Source organism: Schistocerca cancellata, chromosome 4 (genome assembly GCF_023864275.1).
Source record: "Schistocerca cancellata isolate TAMUIC-IGC-003103 chromosome 4, iqSchCanc2.1, whole genome shotgun sequence".
NCBI lineage: Eukaryota > Metazoa > Arthropoda > Insecta > Orthoptera > Acrididae > Schistocerca > Schistocerca cancellata.
This window is the reverse complement of record NC_064629.1, coordinates 820,735,108-820,755,137: the sequence shown is the minus strand read 5'-3', so window position 1 is coordinate 820,755,137 and position 20,030 is coordinate 820,735,108. Positions and strand designations below refer to the sequence as shown.

General features: G+C 39.2%; 1 protein-coding gene and 1 long non-coding RNA gene across 6 annotated transcripts in view; one reads left to right on the top strand and one right to left on the bottom strand.

Annotated features, from left to right (window-relative positions):
• The window catches only part of LOC126184844 (formin-binding protein 1-like), a 368,779-nt gene extending 362,208 nt beyond the window's left edge, over positions 1-6,571 (bottom strand). For all 5 annotated transcript variants that reach the window (XM_049927454.1, XM_049927455.1, XM_049927458.1 and 2 more), the window contains exon 1: positions 6,355-6,571. In XM_049927454.1, coding sequence (XP_049783411.1) covers positions 6,355-6,378 — 24 coding nt within the window. In that variant the 5' untranslated portion in view covers positions 6,379-6,571. The remainder of the gene's footprint in view (positions 1-6,354) is intronic.
• A 68-nt stretch (positions 6,572-6,639) lies between these two features.
• LOC126184851 (uncharacterized) lies at positions 6,640-19,842 on the top strand. The gene is made up of 4 exons (XR_007536892.1): positions 6,640-6,730; positions 6,822-6,917; positions 18,112-18,285; positions 19,697-19,842. It is a non-coding gene; the product is annotated as an uncharacterized LOC126184851 (long non-coding RNA).
• Positions 19,843-20,030: the final 188 nt, after the last annotated feature.

The following is a 20,030-nucleotide window of genomic DNA, read 5'->3' as shown; positions in this document are numbered from 1 at the left end:
AATCGCCTATAATAAGAGATCGCCTGCAGAACTGTGCCGGCAACGGAGTATTGACTGACCCCGTATCCTGGAAGCACCCAAGACTGATATTTGGACTGTTGAATCCGTGAAGAAAAAAACCTGAAACATCGGTCTAATTTTACCAACAAGGTGGGCTACAGTGCTGACAGCAATGTAGCATACAGAAAAACGCCCAACTTGCTTGTTAGTGTCACAGAAAATCGTTAGTTGCATGGTGCAGCATTCGAGGGAGGTTTTGTTAAAATTTTCCACCCTCCACTGAGCAACCGAATTTCATGCGCAATAATGCAATGCATGCCAGACAGTAATATGCTTGCGTAGTCGCAAGTACCTAGTTCCACAGTGGGAGCAGAGAGTTTGGTAAATTTCATAACCTAGAGAATTAAGCAACGTGATACATTGACAACTTGCTATGGGTCCAGATTCAATTCCAGTACATAACTATATTTCGGTTCATGTTCTTTGCTTTCCATTTGAAATGTCGCTTAAGGCGTCAATCGATGTTAATATCAGGTTGTATATACGTCTTTACGGGGGTAAACGAAAATGTGATAGTTCTCCCTATTGAGAACTTTAAAACGTTATAAGAAGAAAATGACAATTTCATCTACCAAAAAAAAAAGATACATCGTCATTTTTTCCTTCGAGGAAAAATTACTATGAACACGCTCCATAAAATTTTTATCTCTAACATTAGTAAAACCTTTAAATAATTTTATGACCACAAACATGATTTGAATTTGATGACGTAAACTCTTGGATAGTGGCAACCTGCGATAAAAAATTGTAACAACGAAATTAGAGGTCACACAACGGCATCGTTGAAAAGAAGAAAACAGCACACAGCAGAAGACATACTTTGGACCAGTTTTTAAAACGGGTCACAACGGAAAGTGGGTGCGCGGAATATTTCGATAGTAATGTAATGTATCTCCACATGTTTCGCCGGCTACGTATGCACGATAGGTTATCACTAAGTCTCATCTGAGTCTGGCTCGTAAAAATTCCCTTAATTTGGTTTTTCTGTAAAGCTCCATTTATGCGAGCGCTGGTTTGGTTTGGTTTTGTTTTGCCTTAGGGCAAAAAAAAAAAAAAAAAAAAAAAACTGAAGTCATGCGCGCCCGAGTCAAAACTATAGAACAAGAAGACAGAGAGGGGTTAAAAAACGACTATACGTCAGTCCCAATTAACATAAGAGAAGACAGCTAAAAACAGGCACGTGTAGAAATGGCTAAAAAACACCATACAGAAACGGAGGTCCGAAACTAAAAATTAAATGGCCTTAGCCATATTGCTTTGGCGGATAAAAAGTAAAACGCGGTCAACAGCCCGCGCGTCATTTACTAAAACGGCCGATAACTCAAGACGGCAAACCCAAGTGGGAACGTAATCGGTTAAAAAATGGGCATTCCAGTTTCCCTCAGCAATGGACACGGGCTATACGCCTGTACTTGAAATTAAACAGTAATAACGCTATGACAGATTTTCTCTTTAGTGTGCTGTGTTTTAGAAGATGTTTTTTCTTCAGGAATGAGGCCGGTGAAACACTACATTAAATACTTATTAGAAGCAGCTTTCCAACCAGAAGTTCTAATATGAACCATAAAATCTCTTCGCCAGATCAGCAAGGTCATCAACACAGACCATACGTTTCACGTCACTTGTAAGTTTGAAGATTAGCTGTAAACAGCACTATTCATAAATCTGGTAATGAAGCCAACAAGATTTGTGGTTAGCCAGTCAACTCCCTGAAGCTATGAGGTAACGCGTTTCTAAAAATCAATATCTTTCACAACATACCGCCAGTCAATATTATAAGAACATTCTGGTGATTTCAGCACAATTCCTTAAGAACAAAACACACTGGATGCATGTTCATTTATTTCCCGAATTTCGACTATGAAATTAACAGGACGGAAAAAATACTCTAGTAACGTCTTCAGTATTTGATTTCTCGTAAAAATGTCTTACTGTACGTTTTTAACATCTACCAGCTGGAGAACGATGCGTCAGCACATCATTACCGGCAGGTGGAAATAGTGTCGTACCGAGAAACATTTTAGCCAACTTCGCGAGAAGAGAAGCCTGCGGAATTGATGCGGAGCCTATTTACTCGAAATGATGATGTGCATAGTAATGTTGCAATCCGATGAGCTTGAGAGCAGGTTGACAAAGCTGGTGAAAGTCATCTTACCTGCAAATTTACTTTCAAGAGTCATAGAGCGAACACGTTTTCAGCTTTGTCTTTCCTTTTGCGACGTACTTTCGCGTCAATAATAAGATCGTTTGAGACTACGCCCAGTTTCTCTCAAGAGTGGATCGAGGATGTGGGGTAGGGATAGAGAAGGATGATCTAGGGATGAAAGGGTAGCACATTGTAATGTTAAAGGGCCATTCCAGATTTGTAGACAAGTTTGGGAATGCCGAGAAAAACTCAGATTGGAATACGAGCCAAAATAATTATGATAATTCACAAGTCCAACATCTTATCGTTACGCACCTAGTTTTGTGCAGAGTGGCAGAAGATATCTAAAACTTGGATGAAGCCTCAGGAACTATTATTTCCTCACATCAGTGGTGGTGATGGAAAAAATAAAAACTGAATAAATAGAGAGAGAGAGAGAGAGAGAGAGAGAGAGAGAGAGCACGCGCCAGACAGATACTTCAGAGATATGCCACACCCAGCAGCTGCTCGCTGGGCACCTGGCAGCGTGGATTACCCCCAGCTTCCCCCGTCCCTCCACACCGCGCCTTCCACTCGTCGAAACACTTCACAGTCCACGCAGCCGCGAAGGGGGCGCCTGCCAGAACTGTACATCGCCGGGGCAATCTACGGCTCACGACCACCATCTCCAGTCGCCACAAAACAGCTCTTCTTTCCCTGTCCGTCGGCACGATTTACTGACGAAACTCTGTAATCAGTATTCGTTGCACGTTTGCCTCACGTCCGCTTTCGCCAAGCTATACCTGCAGCCTGAGAATAATCCCAGCGGCCTGTTTCCGGAGTCGGATGCTCTGTAACACTCGGGAGCACCCACAGCCTGGAAACCTCTCTCCCTAAGTTACAAATAGTATAGTCGGATTTCTTAAAGAATAAAAACAATTTCCAACAATGTTCACTCTATATTAGGAATTTTTAATTTTGTCCACTTCACAAATATCTAGTTTTCAGCAGTTAGCATCATCCGATTTCTTACAATCTGTGGTAAAATATAAGAACATTGAAATACAACAGTGTCCAACCTCCTAAACGTTCATTTTGGTACACCTGACGCACAATTATTTTTTCACCCTATTCTATCCATATTTTAGTCCAGATTGTGACGATAATTTGATTCCATTTTAACAAGATCGTAAAGTAATCATGTAGGTTTCTCGGAAAGATATAGGCGTATGGAGCAGCATAAAGAGTTTAACATCTGGTTGACGTCATTAGAAATGGTGCACTACCTCGTATTGGGAAGGAAATAGTTTATTCGCTTGTTGAAGGAAAAATCGCTTGAATCCATGTAAGAAAAGCACGAAATCTAAACTATGATGGACCGAATGGGAATCCGAAGTGCGCTCCTTCGCCACCGCCTGCACAATTATTGAGAATCTCCGTGCATCTCTCTGGGTGATTTTATACTCTCGATTCGTCGCAAAACGGAAACTAGATATGCCATAGATGCAAGAGATATTGTTGAGGATACCCCGTGTTATGAGATTTATCGTCTAGTCTGCAGCTGCATCTGGCGTCTACACTGACACGCTAATTCGCGAAACCAAAGACATCTTCCATTCCTCGGTGTTGGCGTCCATCGTTTAATGTCAAAGTAATAACACAATAAAAACATTGATTTCTTGCTTGATACAACAACATATTGTTTGAGTCTACGGCAATAAAGTCACACGAAGATGGCCAGATGACACAATAACACTATATTCATACAAATAAGTCTACCCTTACTTGAGGACTGCATTAGTCCCCTCTAGTAGGCCTATAGAGTCTCGAGAACTAACTTGCCTGGAAACTGATTGTTTCGTCAATTACCAGTGTACTGAATGTAACTTTGTTACGCGTACTGGGATTGTATGGAATTCTCGATATCAATGCAGTACCCCAACGCCAGTCTGAAGCAACTGTCAAACACACTTCGACATGAAAATCCGATGGGAAAAATCCTTTACAAACCTATACAGCTGTCGTATTTATATGTGTCAATATTTCTTCCTAATCAGACTGATTCTACATGTGTTCGACGTTTTAATTATTTTTTTTCTTTAGGTACATTAGAAATATTGGGCTAGTTGTTACTGGCTTAACTTATATAGGCCTACACATCAGTGTGATCAACGAAATGCTGATTTGATCAACAACAATGTGCGTTAACGATATCTAGATGATTTATTCGGTACGGGATGGTTACCATCATTAATTTTCTTGGGTAACCTAAATCACTTCTGGTCATTGCCTGACAGTAATTCGGATGTGATCACAAATTTCTTCAGTGTAATAACGCTTCGTACAGAATGACCTACCAGCTGTGGGTCATTAACCAGCACTCGTGTCTGCACGCATATTCTGCAGAAAAAAGTCAAATTCGCTGTAAAATTAGAAAGAATCATAAAAAGTCACTCTGAGCTGCGTTTTTGCGCACGACTCTGCTGAAAACAAGGCACACAAAGGAAATTTCTCTGTAAAATATCCAAAGCTTCTTTCATGTCAAAACTTAGCACTGCTACAATCGAAATTTGTCTATCGTTTATAGTCACATTCTGTCGCTGTAAAATATATATATATATATATATATATATATATATATATATATATATAATCCAAACTTATCGCTGTGGACCACAGCATTACGCCAAACCAGCTGTCTGGATTTCGTGAGACACGACCTACATGGTATGTGAGGTATGTACTGCATCAACGGTTTTTCTAACAACTGTAAAAGAAACCGGTAGGAACGAACTTATGCGCGTCCAAGGGCGTCACTCAGCTGGCTAACGAAAAACGTATACCCAATGTAGATCAACTGTATACTTGCTATCTACATCAGGGGGCAATTATCACCACGCCGAGGCCTGTTGCAGTTTACACAAATGTCAGGCGTTTGTGAAACGCCGGGCAATGATCCATACAACAACATTTAGGCGTGGAACTGTTTGGGTTTGTTTGCTTAGTGCTTAATTCACTTCATACTTAACATCATACACATTTACAATAAAAAATATAAAAACTTGGGAGCTGTAATGTAGTGAATGCTTCGAGTTACAGTTCCGAGAAAGGTGCAAAGCTGGTGGCATTCTAACAACAAATCTGCTTTCTCGACTAGTGGAAGCTACACCTGACACGAATTCATGCTTGTGTTCACAAGCGTCGTCCACTGACAAGGCGTAAACAGTACGTAGCAACATTTGTTCGAGTGGATACATATGATTAAAAACGATCAATTTACTTTCTTTCCAGAACGACGGATCATGGGGTAAATATAGTCAATTAACGTGAGCGCAAGCATTTGTTATTTGAGCAGCGGTATGTTGGTACACATTTTACCGTCCTTTTTTCGTAACTGGCGTTTCTTAAGACACATGCCTTGTAATGGTATATTAAGTAGTGAAATATTGTAATTACTTTTCTATTTATAAGATTACTGCTCACTAATATAAACAGAAAGATGTCGAATTGAAAATATTTTGCTATCAGTCGCTAGGGTCGTATGCGAAAATTCACGGTAATCTGCACGTAACTATAGCAATAGCAACAAGCGTCACGACATAAACAAATGCATACTGTCTTTCTGTTACGCCGGTTCCACACCGTTGAAGTGACAAATTATTCATGGACGTAACTACTTATCGCTAGATTTTGAATGAAAACTGAAAATGCTGAAACTAGGAAGGAAGCTTCCTTCATTTTTTTTAAGTTATAGAACACACAGATAGTAAGCAAAACAAATACCTGCGTCACAATAATAATGTCAAATTTAATAATAAACAACTAATCGTTAATCACACGAATATTCCACAGGAGTTCGTGGTTTTCATTTTGTATGTCAGAAAGCAGATAAATCCACGACACTGATGCTGCCTAATACCATAAAAGTTAGTTCCACCTGACAGGTAAGCGATGAAGAGGAGGGGGGAAAAAAAAGTCATACGCCCTGTAATGTTACTACAGTTGCGAGGTACATCACATGAAGAAAATCGATCACTGTGACTGATACCATAAATAAGACATGATACATTACAATAATACTTCTAAATAAAACATATACTGCAGATATTTTGTATTTGGCTCAAACATATACCGTGCGTTTTCTTCGTTTTTCTAAGTATAAGGCTTACCCATAGTTCCGTTCCCCAACTCATTTTAGTGACACAAATCCCTATAGAAGATAAAGTATTACAGCACCACTCTTCTTAGCTCACACACACTGATAAATAATGCACATAACCACTACGAAGACGCAATAAACGACAACATGGCTGCATTTCTTCACTCCATTATCACTACTCTCCACGAGTGTCTGCTACAGACTGCCCGTAGCTCAGCTTTGGGAGTTGCTTTCGCACAAAAGCACCATCTTACAGCAATTCCTCGAACGAGTTCCACCTATCGACAGTAGATGGCAGGAGAGTACGGACGGAGGTCGTCGATAGCGTGTTTAGCACAGAAGCCGGCTGCTGGTTTGTGACAAGAAGTGGTTAATGCTGCACATAGGTTAATAGGAAAACATTTTATAATTAATGTTGCCATTAATATTCGTGTGGCGCTGTAGCCTAATGGAATCCTCTCGTTTCCTTTTTTACAGCCAAGTTACTACCGTATTTTACCGTAGTCATTAAAATTAAGTACGGTATACACAAGTCGCAGGTATAAGCTTGTGAAAATTGCTCGGCAGTCGCTGGTAAGAAACTAATACATCAGTACGATGAATGCAATATATACCATAGCACTAAATTCGCCTACTTTTCGTGGGATCTGTTGTGTGTGCATGGAGAAAGAAAATTTTTATGGAGAGAGGTTACTAAACCAACCCTCCCGCCGCCCCCCACCCCCAAAATAATCAAATTTTAGTATTCCCACTGATACACGTGGCATACTAGGAATAGAAACAATCTCCATAATATACGCCCCATCCCTCCTGTGTAGTTGGGATGAATGTACATGGAATCAGATCTAGCACAGATTGTGTTCCAGTTACTTAATCCACTTTGCTGAATTAAGATCTCAGCGAGAAGAAGTAATCAAATACATAAGAAATATCCATTTTGACAGCAGAAATGTACTTTTACGAGAGTTTTCAATTCATAGGGTAAAAAATAAGATAACTAATTTATTTTGGAATAAAAGAGAAAATAACAATTTACAATTTGTGGCAAACAGCTAAAGAGAGATTTATAACTGACGTTTGTCATATTTTCTTATTAGTTACAATAGTATACATTTTTATGTTACACACCAGATCTAGTCAGTGGACAAATTTTTAGTTCGTTGAACACAGGTCTATTTCTGGTTCATTAATGTCAATTTTATTGATAACTGGTGATTTTTCAGCAGCTGTGGTGTATAGCTTTTCAAATTAAAATTCATTTGTCACTTGCACAATTTAGGTGAAAAAATATATTCCAGTAGTGCAGCTGAAAATGAGATATTATATTGTATATCACTCATCTTTATGCTTGGACTGTGTGCCCGAGAAACAGTAGAAAACTATGAATACTGCCCCATCTGTGAGCTTACCCACCATTGCTAACCATGAAAATGTAATATTCTCAACATGACATTTTTAATTTTGAAGTCATTCCTGGTTTGTTTAGAAGTAAAAACTGAATTGATTGCATGTTATAAACTAAAAAATATCCAATAATACAGTATGTCATATTGTTTTTTAAGCTGTGAAATGGTACTTAACTGTCTAGTATTTTATACTTAATACTAAAAACAGTGTTTGAACCATCTGCATTAGAGAAAGATTTTAATTTCTATCCAAAATCACTGGTATTTGATAATGAAGATCGTGAAAAGAAATATGGTGTGTGTGACTGCTTGATACACACTACCATGCTGCAGCAATACCCTTAGATATTTGCATGTGAACTGCTACATTACAGTGTAAAGAACTTGCATGGATCTGCAAAATATGGATGTCAATATGCTATTGGAAACATAATGTACTGTTTTTGTTTGGTTATGAAGATGGCCAATGTTAACAGCTTTCCAGCAGTACCTACTTAATCGGTCAGAGTCCATTCTGAAAGTCAAAATGTGATACATGTAACAGTTTGTGAGTTGAAGTGGGTACTCTTTGCATCCTTTAAAATGTCTCCTTGAAGATCGTAACGAAGTTACCCCACAGTTTTGTGAAGCATCACACCTTTTGCGTGTGTAGGCTTCTCACCACTGTATATTTAAGTGTGCCAAATTGTGATATACGGTACACTTATGTGATAAAAAGTATCCGGACACCTGGCTGAAACTGACTTACACGTTCGTGGTGCCTTCCATTGGCAATGCAGGAATTCAGTATGGTGTTGGCCCACCCTTAGCCTTGATGACAGCTTCCACTCTCACAGGCATACATTCAATCAGGTGCTGGACAGTTTCTTGGGGAATGGCAGCCCATTCTTCACGGAGTGGTGCACTGAGGAGAGGTATCGACGGTTCGGTGAGGCCTCGCACGAATTCGGCGTTCCAAAACATCCCAAAGGTGTTCTATAGGATTCAGGTCAGGACTCTGTGCAGGCCAGTCCATTACAGGGATGGTATTGTCATGTAACCACTCCGCCACAGGCCGTGCATTAGGAACAGGTGCTCGATCGTGTTGAAAGATGCAATTGCCACCCCCAATCAGGTGCTTAAAACATCAGTGTAGGCCTGTGCTGTGATAGTGCCATGCAAAACAACAAGGGGTGCAAGCCCCATCTATGAAAAATACGACCACACCATAACACCACTGCATCTGAATTTTACTGTTGGCACTTCACAGACTGGCAGATGATGTTCATCAGGCATTCGCCATACCCAACCCTGCCATTGGATCGACACATTGTGTTCTGTGATTCATCACTCCACACAACATTTTTCCACTGTTCAGTCATCCAATATTTACGCTCCTTACACCAAATGAGGAGTCATTTGGCATTTACCGGTGTGATGTGTGGCTTATGAGCAGCTGCTTGACCATGAAATCCAAGTTGTCTCACTTCCTGCCTAACTGTCATAACACTTGCAGTGGATCCTGGTGTAGTTTGGAATTCCTGTGTGATGGTCTGGATAGAGGTCTGCCTGTTACACATTATGACCCTCTTCAACTGTCGGTGGTCTCTGTCAGTCAACAGATGAGGTTGGCCTGTATGCTTTTGTGTTGTACGTGTCCCTTCATGTTTCCACTTCACTATTACATCAGAAACAGTGGACCTAGGGGTGTTTAGGAGTGTGGAAATCTCGTGTACAGATGTATGACCCAAGTGACACCCAATCACCTGACTGCGCTCAAAGTCTGTAAGTTCCATGGTGCATCCATTCTGCTCTCTCACTATGTTTAATGACTATTTAGGTCGCTGATGTGGAGTACCTGGCAGTAGGTGGCAGCATACTTTTGATCACATAGTGTATATGGGCAAGTATGACTTCATCCACAGTGTACAGTCTTAATGAAGGAGCCACAGAGCACAATAACTTACCAAAATCATTGCAGTCTTACTCCTTAGTAATTTGATAATTGTCTAAATCATGATACTAGTTTATTATACATGAAATTGCAAACTCATGCTGGAGGAGGTTCTTAGTATAAGTGAAATTTTAATTTAGCTTGTGCACTGCTGCAGCTGCTTGGAATGTTGTCCCAATGCACCACATTCATGTGGGTTGGCTTGGAATAACCAGAGAGCTCTGTTAGCACAGCAGAAGAAACTCCAGGAGGAAGCTACAAACTGATCACAACACATGAAGTAAATAAAACTATGCCAACTAGACAAGACAGGAGGGGCACCAGGGATGCAGCTGACTTTGTCCAGCTAAAATGCTACCTTGCTTTACAAGAAACCAACTGTGTTAAAGTTAGTATATATTTGAGAAGTAGCAGTCTCGCTCTAGACCAAATGGATGCTGTCTGGCCTTCTGAAGATTAGTCTGAGGTTGCTGTCGAACCTTAGGTGGCTGCCTAGTGGACTGCTGAGTTTGTCACCATATCCACTGCTTTGCTGACTGTTACAACCGAACTGGTCATCCTTGACACTAAGTCAGTAACTTTGTTAAGTTTGGAAATTAGTGAAAAGTTCATATAGTATAGGTTCAGTTCTTTGTTTACTTTTGTTTTGTCATGTAAACAATACAGATATAATCATTTCTATTTATCCGGAAGTTTTGAATATTAACTGAGTAGTATAGGAAATTATTCTTGTTTAATTTAGACTAAAGCTAAAATTTGTTTGACATGAGTGAGAAGTGTATCATTTGTGTAGGATTTTACTTCCACAATGTGATGTGAAGGTTGTTGCAGTTTCTTTCCTGTGGCTGTCTGTAGTGGCATGGGAAGTGGAGGAGTAAACAAGGCTCATTGGTTGTGTAGGATTTGCTGTAGAGATAGGAAGATAGTGGAAGAGTAGGGCAAGATTGCTGCCCTTGAGACAGAACTTGATAAGGCAAAACAAGATCTGGAAAGGTTAATTGACAACAGTTTATAGAAAAAATGGGGATAGGACTTTCTCTGAAAAACAGGTTCAATCTGTTGTCACAGTTGTAAACTGATGAGCCACAAGTAGATGTAGGAGTAGAAAGGACACAACAAACTTTCAAAAAGTGTTTGAGAAGTAAGAAGTAAGAAAAAGTTGTGAAGAAGAAAAAAGTTTTGTTGTTAGGTAGTTCACATGTTAGAAGTGTTGGCCAACTGTTGCAGGATGAACTAGGATCACAAGTTTGTTTAAAACTTAGTGAAAGTCTGGATCAGGTGACAGAGGCTGCAGATTCACTTTGCAAAGACTTCACAAAGGAAGACATCGTAGTAATAGTGGGCGGGGCAGGCAACAGCATATACAGGCGTCCTAATTATTCAATTGGGGGATATATGGTAAAAATAGCTTTGGCATCAAGACACACTGGTTTTGGGCTTATATCTGTTCTGAGGCACCATGACCGGCCTCTTTTAAACTCTTCTGTTAGGAGAGTTAATTTAGAGATGGAACAGCTGCTGGGATCAGGTATAGGATCTCATATCTGTGTGGTTCCTGTTGGCTCTATCAGTAGGTTGGACTATACTAGGCATGGCTTTCACCTCACTATGAAAGGGAAGAGAAAACTGTCTGGGCTGATAGCAAATAACTCAAGAAGGGGGGGGGGGGGGGGTGTAAAGTACCAATGGTTACAAGTGACAGAACAGCAGTTTTTAGGGTAGGGAGGGTAGAAAAAGATGATGTTCAGAGACAGGCTTAAAATTACATTCAAATTGAAGAAACAGGCAGCCAGAAAGCAAATTTTAATGTACACAATTCATGCAGACAGCCTCTGGTTGAAACTGGAGATAATCAAAAATTGATGGAAAAATTAGGTTCATCCAGTTGTAATTCAGCCAGTGCACAAAATGAGAAAAAGGTAATTACACGAGGCAACAAAATAAAAACTATATGGGATATAGTGAAGACAGAGACAAGTAGGGCCAAAAAGGATGAGGAACAGATAGCTCTAAAATAAGAGAGACATTGGTAACAAGTGCATGTAGTGTTGAAAGCCTGTTAAACAAGTACTTTGTTTCTGTTACTGACAGCTTGGGGTTATCAGGTTCGGTAAACAGTGCAGTTAAGTCTCTGAGATTAATCTTTACAAATAGCTTCAGTAAAATGAAAATGGCACTCACATTTCCCAAAGAAGTAGTATACATAATAAAATACTTAAGACTTAAGTATTCTAGTGGTTTTGATAATATATCAACAAAGTTAATTAAAGAGTGCTCATGCAAGTGGGGCTCTATCTTAAGTTATTTATGTAAAGAATCTCTTATCAGCAGAACATTTCCAGACTGGCTAAAATATGCTGAAGTTAAGAGTTCTCTACAATTATTTACCATCAAACTGTCGACCAATTTCACTTTTGCCACCATTATAAAAAATATTTTAAAAGGTTGGGTTCAATGACCACCTTAAGCATCCAAATGCAAATCATATATTGTCCAACTCACAGTTTGGGTTTCATAAGGGTTCTGATGTAGAGAAAGCTATTTACATATACAGTGAGAATCTACTTAACTCATTAGAAATAAATTAGAGGCACCTGCCATTTTCTGTGACCTGTCAAAAACCTTTGACTGTGTGAATCACAGCATTCTATTAAGTAAATTAGGATATTATGGTGTCACTGGCAGTGCTGTGAAATGGTGAGAGTCTTATCTAACTAAAAGGAAACAAAGGGTGTCATTGCAAAATACCTATGCAGCAAGTGGTGAGTGTTCATGTGATTGGGAATTAATTACATGTGATATTTCTCAAGGCTTCATCTTGGGTCTGTTGATTTGTCTTGTGTACATTAATGACTTCTCATCTGTTACATTACCAGATGCTAAGTTTATTTTGTTTGCAGATGATGCAGACATTGCAATAAGTAGCAAGTCAAGTGAAGATTTAGAAATGGGTGCTAATCAAATTTTCACTGATATTAATAAATGGTTTAAAGCTAATTCAGTGCCATTAAACTTTGAAAAGATTCACTGTATTTGTGATTATTGCACGCTGGCATCAAAAATATGCAGTGCTCTTATTTATGTGACTGGATTGTGTAATTTGTTTACCTGTTTTTTTTTTTTTTTTTTTTTTTTTTTTTTTTGTTTTTTTTTTTGTTTTACAGAAGTTATGTTCACTCACAATTGAGATTTTGTTATGTTTGAATGCCACCATAAATTCCATTGTGGCTTAATTCAGTTTAAAACAGGGACTGTAAAATAACACCCATTAGTACACCAGATCCAGAGGCGTTAACACTTGTTAATAGTGGCATTTTTAACATCTAGAGCTTAAAGTTTGTGTTTAATTTAGTTTTTTATGTTTTTTTGGTTGTAACACTACCTAATTATGGACATAATTCTTCTGCTGCACTTTTTGCTGCAAAAGCTAGATTTACAAGTGGAATAACTGGGGATTACAGCTGTTGTGAAATCGTGATGGAGGAATTGGCTGCTGTCTGCGAATAACTGGAACCTGCATTCACAACTGTCAACCAGTTTCAGATGACCACTGCAAAATGTGCTGTTGATGGGGTGGCAGTGTGGCCTTGTGTTAAAAATGTATTGTGGAGCTTTCTTGCTACTCATGTTGCTCATGCGATCTGCAGAGAAATCCAGTCTGGCACGTGCTCACCCAGGGGTGGCTGGCAGGTGGTGTCCAAATCTGGAATTGTTTCATAGGGATGGTTGTATGTGGCCAATGGCCAGAAGTCTCATAGTTTCACACTTATAACAAATATATTTGCAGTATTACCTCTCACTGATAGTGAGAGAGCTGGCAGGCCATGCCCTGTGCTCTTTCCTCTTTCAAGGTCTGGCAGCCCACAGAGGAAAGGAGGGGCTGTTAGTTATAGACAGTTCCATTGCCAGGTGTGTGGTGGCCCCATTCAAGGAAATAATGTCAGGGGAAGGGAGCAAATCAACTGTCACTTGGTATGTATCCTGGGAGGAATCATCCACTAGATGGAAGAGGATATGCCATGATCAACTGAGGTTGCAGTCATCTGCAGATCATTGCTCAAGTCAGCAATGATCATGTCTGAGGTCTGGGCTCTGAGACCATTCTTGATTCTTTGCTGACACTGATGGAAATGGTGAAGAAAGTTAACCCAAATCATGAGGTCAGCCATGCACTATACACCAGAAATGACGATTTGGATGCCAGAACATGTGTGGAATCCACTTCTTTTGTGGACAGGTGAAACTTGAATAGAGAAATCCAGTCTGGCACATGCTCACTCAGGTGCTGTCCAAATCTGGAATTGTTTCATAGGGAAGTTGAAGCAATTACAATGACAGATGAAGTAGCAAATGCGGATTGTGAGAAATTAAACATCTTAATTGTTAACTGGCTGACCATTCACAGCAAAGTCCCAGAACTTCTGTGTCTCCTAGTAAGCAGTCACTCCTACATCATATTAGGGACTGAGATTTGTTTGAAGTCCATAGTAGGGAGTGGGGAAATTTTTAACAACACTTGGATAATATATCAGAAAAATATATTAAATTATCAAGAAGGAGAAAGAACATTAAGTCTAGTGTGGTCAAAAATGTGAAGAGAGTGGTTGCACTTGGCAGGGTGAGTGGTGGTGACAACAGGTTGAATACACTACTGACAGACAGAAATGCTTTTATTCAACTTTAATTACACATTTTGTGATTGACTCAATGAGGCAGATGCCTCACTCTGGTGACCCTGTCTGGTGCTGGCTCATGGACGGCTGCTTGCATTCAGAGAAGAGATGCTTGTGCAGACACCCTGTGATGCTGTAGACAGGCTGGAGGATGGTTGGCAGCCTCAGTAGGCATTGACCGTGGTGTAAGTGGCACGGGATGCTGTGCTGTGACTGATTTCCTCTGGGGAACAGCCTCTCCTTGCAACTCAGCCTCGCACATGTTCACCGTGGCAGTGAGTAGAGACTGTTGTGTGCAAGACAAGACGCTGCCCCCTGGCAGGAGTCATACGACGGCTGGCTCGGATGGCAGGTCAGAGGTGCTGAGGCACCAAGTCCTGCAAGGCACTCAGTGCTGGTGGTGGCTGGTCCAAGTCAGTCTCAAGACCGTGGCTGCTGCTTCCGGTGCCCAGTCATCTCATTGTACAGCAGAGCCCTGATGATATGGCGATGCTGCTTGACTTCAAAGTGTGTTTGCCTCAATATTCAGACCTATTTATACAGCTCTTGTGCGCAGTTGTTACACCAAAACTTGGAGCCCAGTCACTGGTGACATTGATCCACCCGCTACGGCAATTACTGCTGTGCGGTGCAGTTTTCTGCTGAGTGCAGCTAGTCTGTCTCGCAATCCTGCGTACATGTTGTTCTGACCCACATGTCATCGTGCTGCAGTTACCAGATTGTGCCTGCTTTTGCAATAATTCACAGCAGCATTCTTACCACTTCTTATTAACTTCATTAAAAACTGGCTAGTGACACTATAAATGAATCCATATGCAAATTGAGTAAACAGAGTTGGTGGACCTATATTAATAATCAGATGTTTAACTGGCAAACTAATTCAAACATATAACTCATTAAGTCATCCAAAAATAGCTTAAATTTAACATCACAGAAGTATCTTGAGTGTATACTAGTTGTAGGTTGCAACTTTAACTAGACTAATATTGACTGGGAAACTTAATGCATATATTTTTGACAGTGACAATACACAGTCTTGTGAAATAATATCAAATACATTGTCAGACAGCTGCCCTGTACAGCTAATACAACAACCCACACATGAAAAAAAAAAGAAAAAAAAAGAAAAAGAAACTTAAAACCTTCTGACTACAGAGAGACCTGACATTTTTTGGGAATGTCACCAATGAGAGGAGTATATTAGTAAAGGAACAGTGGTGACCAAAGACAAAAATTTTATCAAGAATGCTTGGGGAGTATTTGTGTTTGATCAGATAGACAGCCAGTAGTAGCATAGTGTTACTTAAAAGACAAAACAGAACATTCAATTCAAATCTGACAAAATATATTTTGGTTAAAGCTCAAAGACATCAGAAACTCCAGTCTAGATAAATATATACCACATGAAATAATAAAAAGTGGCACTGATCCCCATTGTTTAATGGTACCATTTAGAGAATGTTGTGAAAACATGGACTGTTGTACTCTTGCTGCAGAAAAGACTGCAGGGAAGCTGACAGAACTTAATAGCAACTCATGCATCTGTAAAATAGGTTGTGCATGAAGTCTACAATAATTTCCACAGTCAAAGCCAGACAAAAGATCTATCAGAAAATGCACGGAAGTTCTGGTCATAATATAAAGACAATGGACATTTGCAAAAATTACATTCAATCTCTTGTGGATCAGTGTGGTGTTTAAAGTGGAAACAGCAGCCAGAATTCTTAATTTCTGCATTTAAAAATGTATTTATACATGACAATACTACCATATCCATGTTTGATCACACTACTGATGCATAAATAAGAGACATTTATACAAGGATGCCCAGGATTGAGTAACAGTTAAGACTACTTGAAACAAACAAGGCACCAATCATTGACATAATTCCTGTTTGATTTTACATTGCATACACTGTGGACTTAGCCCCTTTTCCTAGCTCATATGTACTGGGAATGTTTTGGACAATGTGACTGGGAAAGAAACCACATCAATCCTATTAACAAAAAGGCTAAAAGAACAGATGCATGTAGTTACAGACCAATGTCACTAACATCCAGCATCCTAGAACAGATTCTAAGCTCAAACATTTTGACATTGCTGGAGCAAATGAAGCTTTTTGTCATAGAATCACCACAAATTCAGTAACAACCACTGTTGTGAAACAAGCTTGCTTTGTTCATACATGATATTGTGAAAATAGTAGATGCAGGTGAACATCTAGATTTCTTCTCCCTAGGTCTCTGAATGGTTGTTGACACTTCACTCCAATTGTGCCAATTCCTTCTTCCTAGGTCTCTGAATGGCGATTGACACTTCATTCTGATGGTACCTAGTAATCAATATATTATCATATGAAATATCTCCACAGATACATGAATGGCTTGATGAAGTTTTGAGTAATATAGCTCACTATGCTGTGCTGGGAGGCAAATGTTCAACAGAAACAAAGGTGACATAGGACATGCAGTATGGGAGCTTCATAAGACCTCTAATGTTTTCAGTATACATCATTGTCAGATTGTTCACAGACCATGCTGTCTACAGGAAAGAGTAAGCAAATGTAGGAAAACTTGGAAGAATTTACGCTTGGTGTAAATTAATGACTGACAGCTGTCTTTGCATGTGGAAAAAGGCGAGATGATAACTATAACAAATAAAAAGAATACAATAATGTGGGATTACAAGATTATAGTGAACATTTGGATCATGTCACATCATTTAAACGTTTAATGGTAATATTAAAATGAGATGAACATTGAAAATTTATAATAGGTAAGGTGAGCGGAAGACATATTTGCTATTAGAGTTCTGGGAAAGTGCAGTGCTGCTGTAAAGGGCATTAGAGGGACCAGCCCCAGGGTACTGCTTGAGTGTTTGGAATCATTGTGAAGTAGGTATGGCTGCAGACATTGAATGACATCATAAACATCCAGCTATGATTAAGACATGCCAATGTAGATGATACAGAAGTGTAACAGAGGTACCTTGGAAACTTAAATGGACAGACGATGTTCTCACGAAACCCTGTTGGGTAAATTTAGAGAACCAGTATTTGAGGAAGAATTAGCAACAGTTCTGCTACCACCATTGTATACCTCACACAGGGAATCATGAGATTTAAATAAAAGAGATTAGGATGTGTACGGAGGCATACAGGCAGTCATTTTTTCCTAGATACATTATGAGTGGAATAGGAAAGAAACTTGTTAATACTGGTATGTAGTACCCTCTGCCACACAATTACAAGATTATAGTGAACATTTGGATCATATCAAATCACTTAAACGTTTAATGGTAATATTAAAATGAGGTGAACATTGAAAATTTATAATGGGTTTGTGGGTTATACATGTAGATGTAGACATAAATTCTGCACAGCTAACAGTGTACTCATTTATGAGAAGCATGGCTGTTCTGATGGCTCAGGAAGAATATCACAAATAGCGAGAGCTGCAGCACTGCTACAAATAAGCGCCATAAAATAGGCTTGTTGTCTGTATCCTTTTTATCCCTTTCCATAGTTTAGTTAATTCTGGCAATGCAGAGTGGTTCCTGCACAATGTAGGATTAAAGACTCACTAAATGTGGTTAATTGGGGAATGGAAAAGTTTCAGTGAGTTACAGAAGGGGTTATTAAACTTATACCACACTATGCTACTGCAAAAGTCAGGAAAATAGTATTATTTAACGTAATAGTGAGAGAATTGAAGAAATCATTGCCCATAAGTGAACACTGAAAATTTATTTTTCAGGTGTGAATATTACCAGACTATCAGCTTAATAAGTCATGTTTGAAGAATACTAACAGGAATTCCTTACAGAAGTATAGAAAACTGGTAGAAGCTGAACTTGGAGGAGATCATTTTGGATTTCGAAGGAATGTTAAACACGTGAGGCAACACTGACCCTAAGACTTGTCTTAAAAGGTAAGTTAAGGAAAGGCAACTGACATTTATTGCTTTTGTAGATTTGTAGAAAGCTTTTGACAATACAAACTGAAATGCACTTTTGAAGTTCTGATGGCAGTGGGGGTAAAATACAGGAAGCAAAAGTTTATATACAACTTTTACAGAAACCAGACAGCAGTTATAAGAGTCTAGGGGCATGAAACGGAAACAGTGCTTGAGAAGTGAATAAGTCAGAGTTGTAGCATATCCCAAATGTTATTTATTCACACATTGAGCAAATGGCAAAAGAAATCATAGAGAAATGTGAAGAAGGTGTTAAAGTTCAGGGAGAAGAAATATAAACCTTGAGGTTTGCTGATGACATTGTAATTCTGTCAGAGACAGAAAAAGACTAGAAAGAGCAGTTGAACAGGTTGGACAGTATCTTGAAAGGGGAGTATCAGATGAACACTAACAAAAGCAAAACAACGATAATGGAATGTAGTAGAATTAAATCAGGTGATGCTGAGAGAATTAGATTAGGAAATGAGACACTAAAAGTAGCATGTGAGTTTTGCTATTTGAACAGTATAGAGACTGATGATGGCCAAAGCAGAGAAGATATAAAATCTGGATTGGTAACAGCAAGAAAAGCATTTCTGAAGAAGAGAAATTTCTTAACATTAACTGTAGATTTAACTATTGGGAAGTCTTTCTTATAGGTATTTGTCTGGAGTGTAGCCTTGTATGGAAGTGAAAGTAAAGTGTAACAGATGTGCCTTGATAACTTAAAAGGAAAGGTGATGTTCTCATGAAACCCTGTTGGGTAAATTTAAAGAACCAGTACTTGAGGAAGAATTAGCAAATGTTGTGTTGCATACCTCACATAGGGAATCACAAGAATAAAGTAAGAGAGATTAGGGTGCATACAGAGGCATACAGGCAGTCATTTTTTCCTTGGTATATTATGAGTGGAATAGGGCAGAAAATTGTTAATATTGGTATGTAGTCCCTCTGACACACAATATGCATTAGTTTGTGGGTTATACATGTAGATGTAGATTGTGTGCAGCTAACAGTGTACTCATTTATGAGAAGCATGGCTATTCTGATGGGTCAGGAAGAATGTCATGAATAGGGAGAGCTGCAGCTCTGCTACAGATAAGCACCATAAAATATACTTGTTGCTTGAATCCTCTTTTGTCCCTTTCTGCAATTTAGTTAATTCTTGAAATGCAGAGTGGTTTCTACACAATGTAGGATTGAACACTCACTGAATGTGGTTACACAAATGTGTAGTGATGGCTTGCATCTACTGAAGAATCTAGAAAAGTTGAGAACTGAGAGGAAGGTTGGAGTCCCAATGAGAATCATTCTGCAACCCTTACCTTTGCATTTAAGTGCCTTCACTGTTTTTTTTTTAAATCTCTGGTGCTTTTTCCCCTTTCAGATTTTGAAAATGGCAGCTGTGCAACATCAGTCAAGCAAGTACCAACTGCTATGCATAGTTCAACTTCAGTTGGTAGGAAATACACAGACATTTCTCAGAAAGGTATGCAAGAAGTTCCAGTGAGTTACCAAAGGGGTTCTGAAACTACTGCAAAAAATCAGGAAAATAGTATTATTTAACATAATGCTGAGGGACTTGAAGAAATCATTGCTCTCATTAAAAAAAAAAAAACACCCAAAGTTCTATGAGTTCGTGAGTGATGAAAATGTAATCAGAACTACCACTCATGATGCAGAACTTCACACTCTTGGAACATTTTTGAGAAACTTGCTGG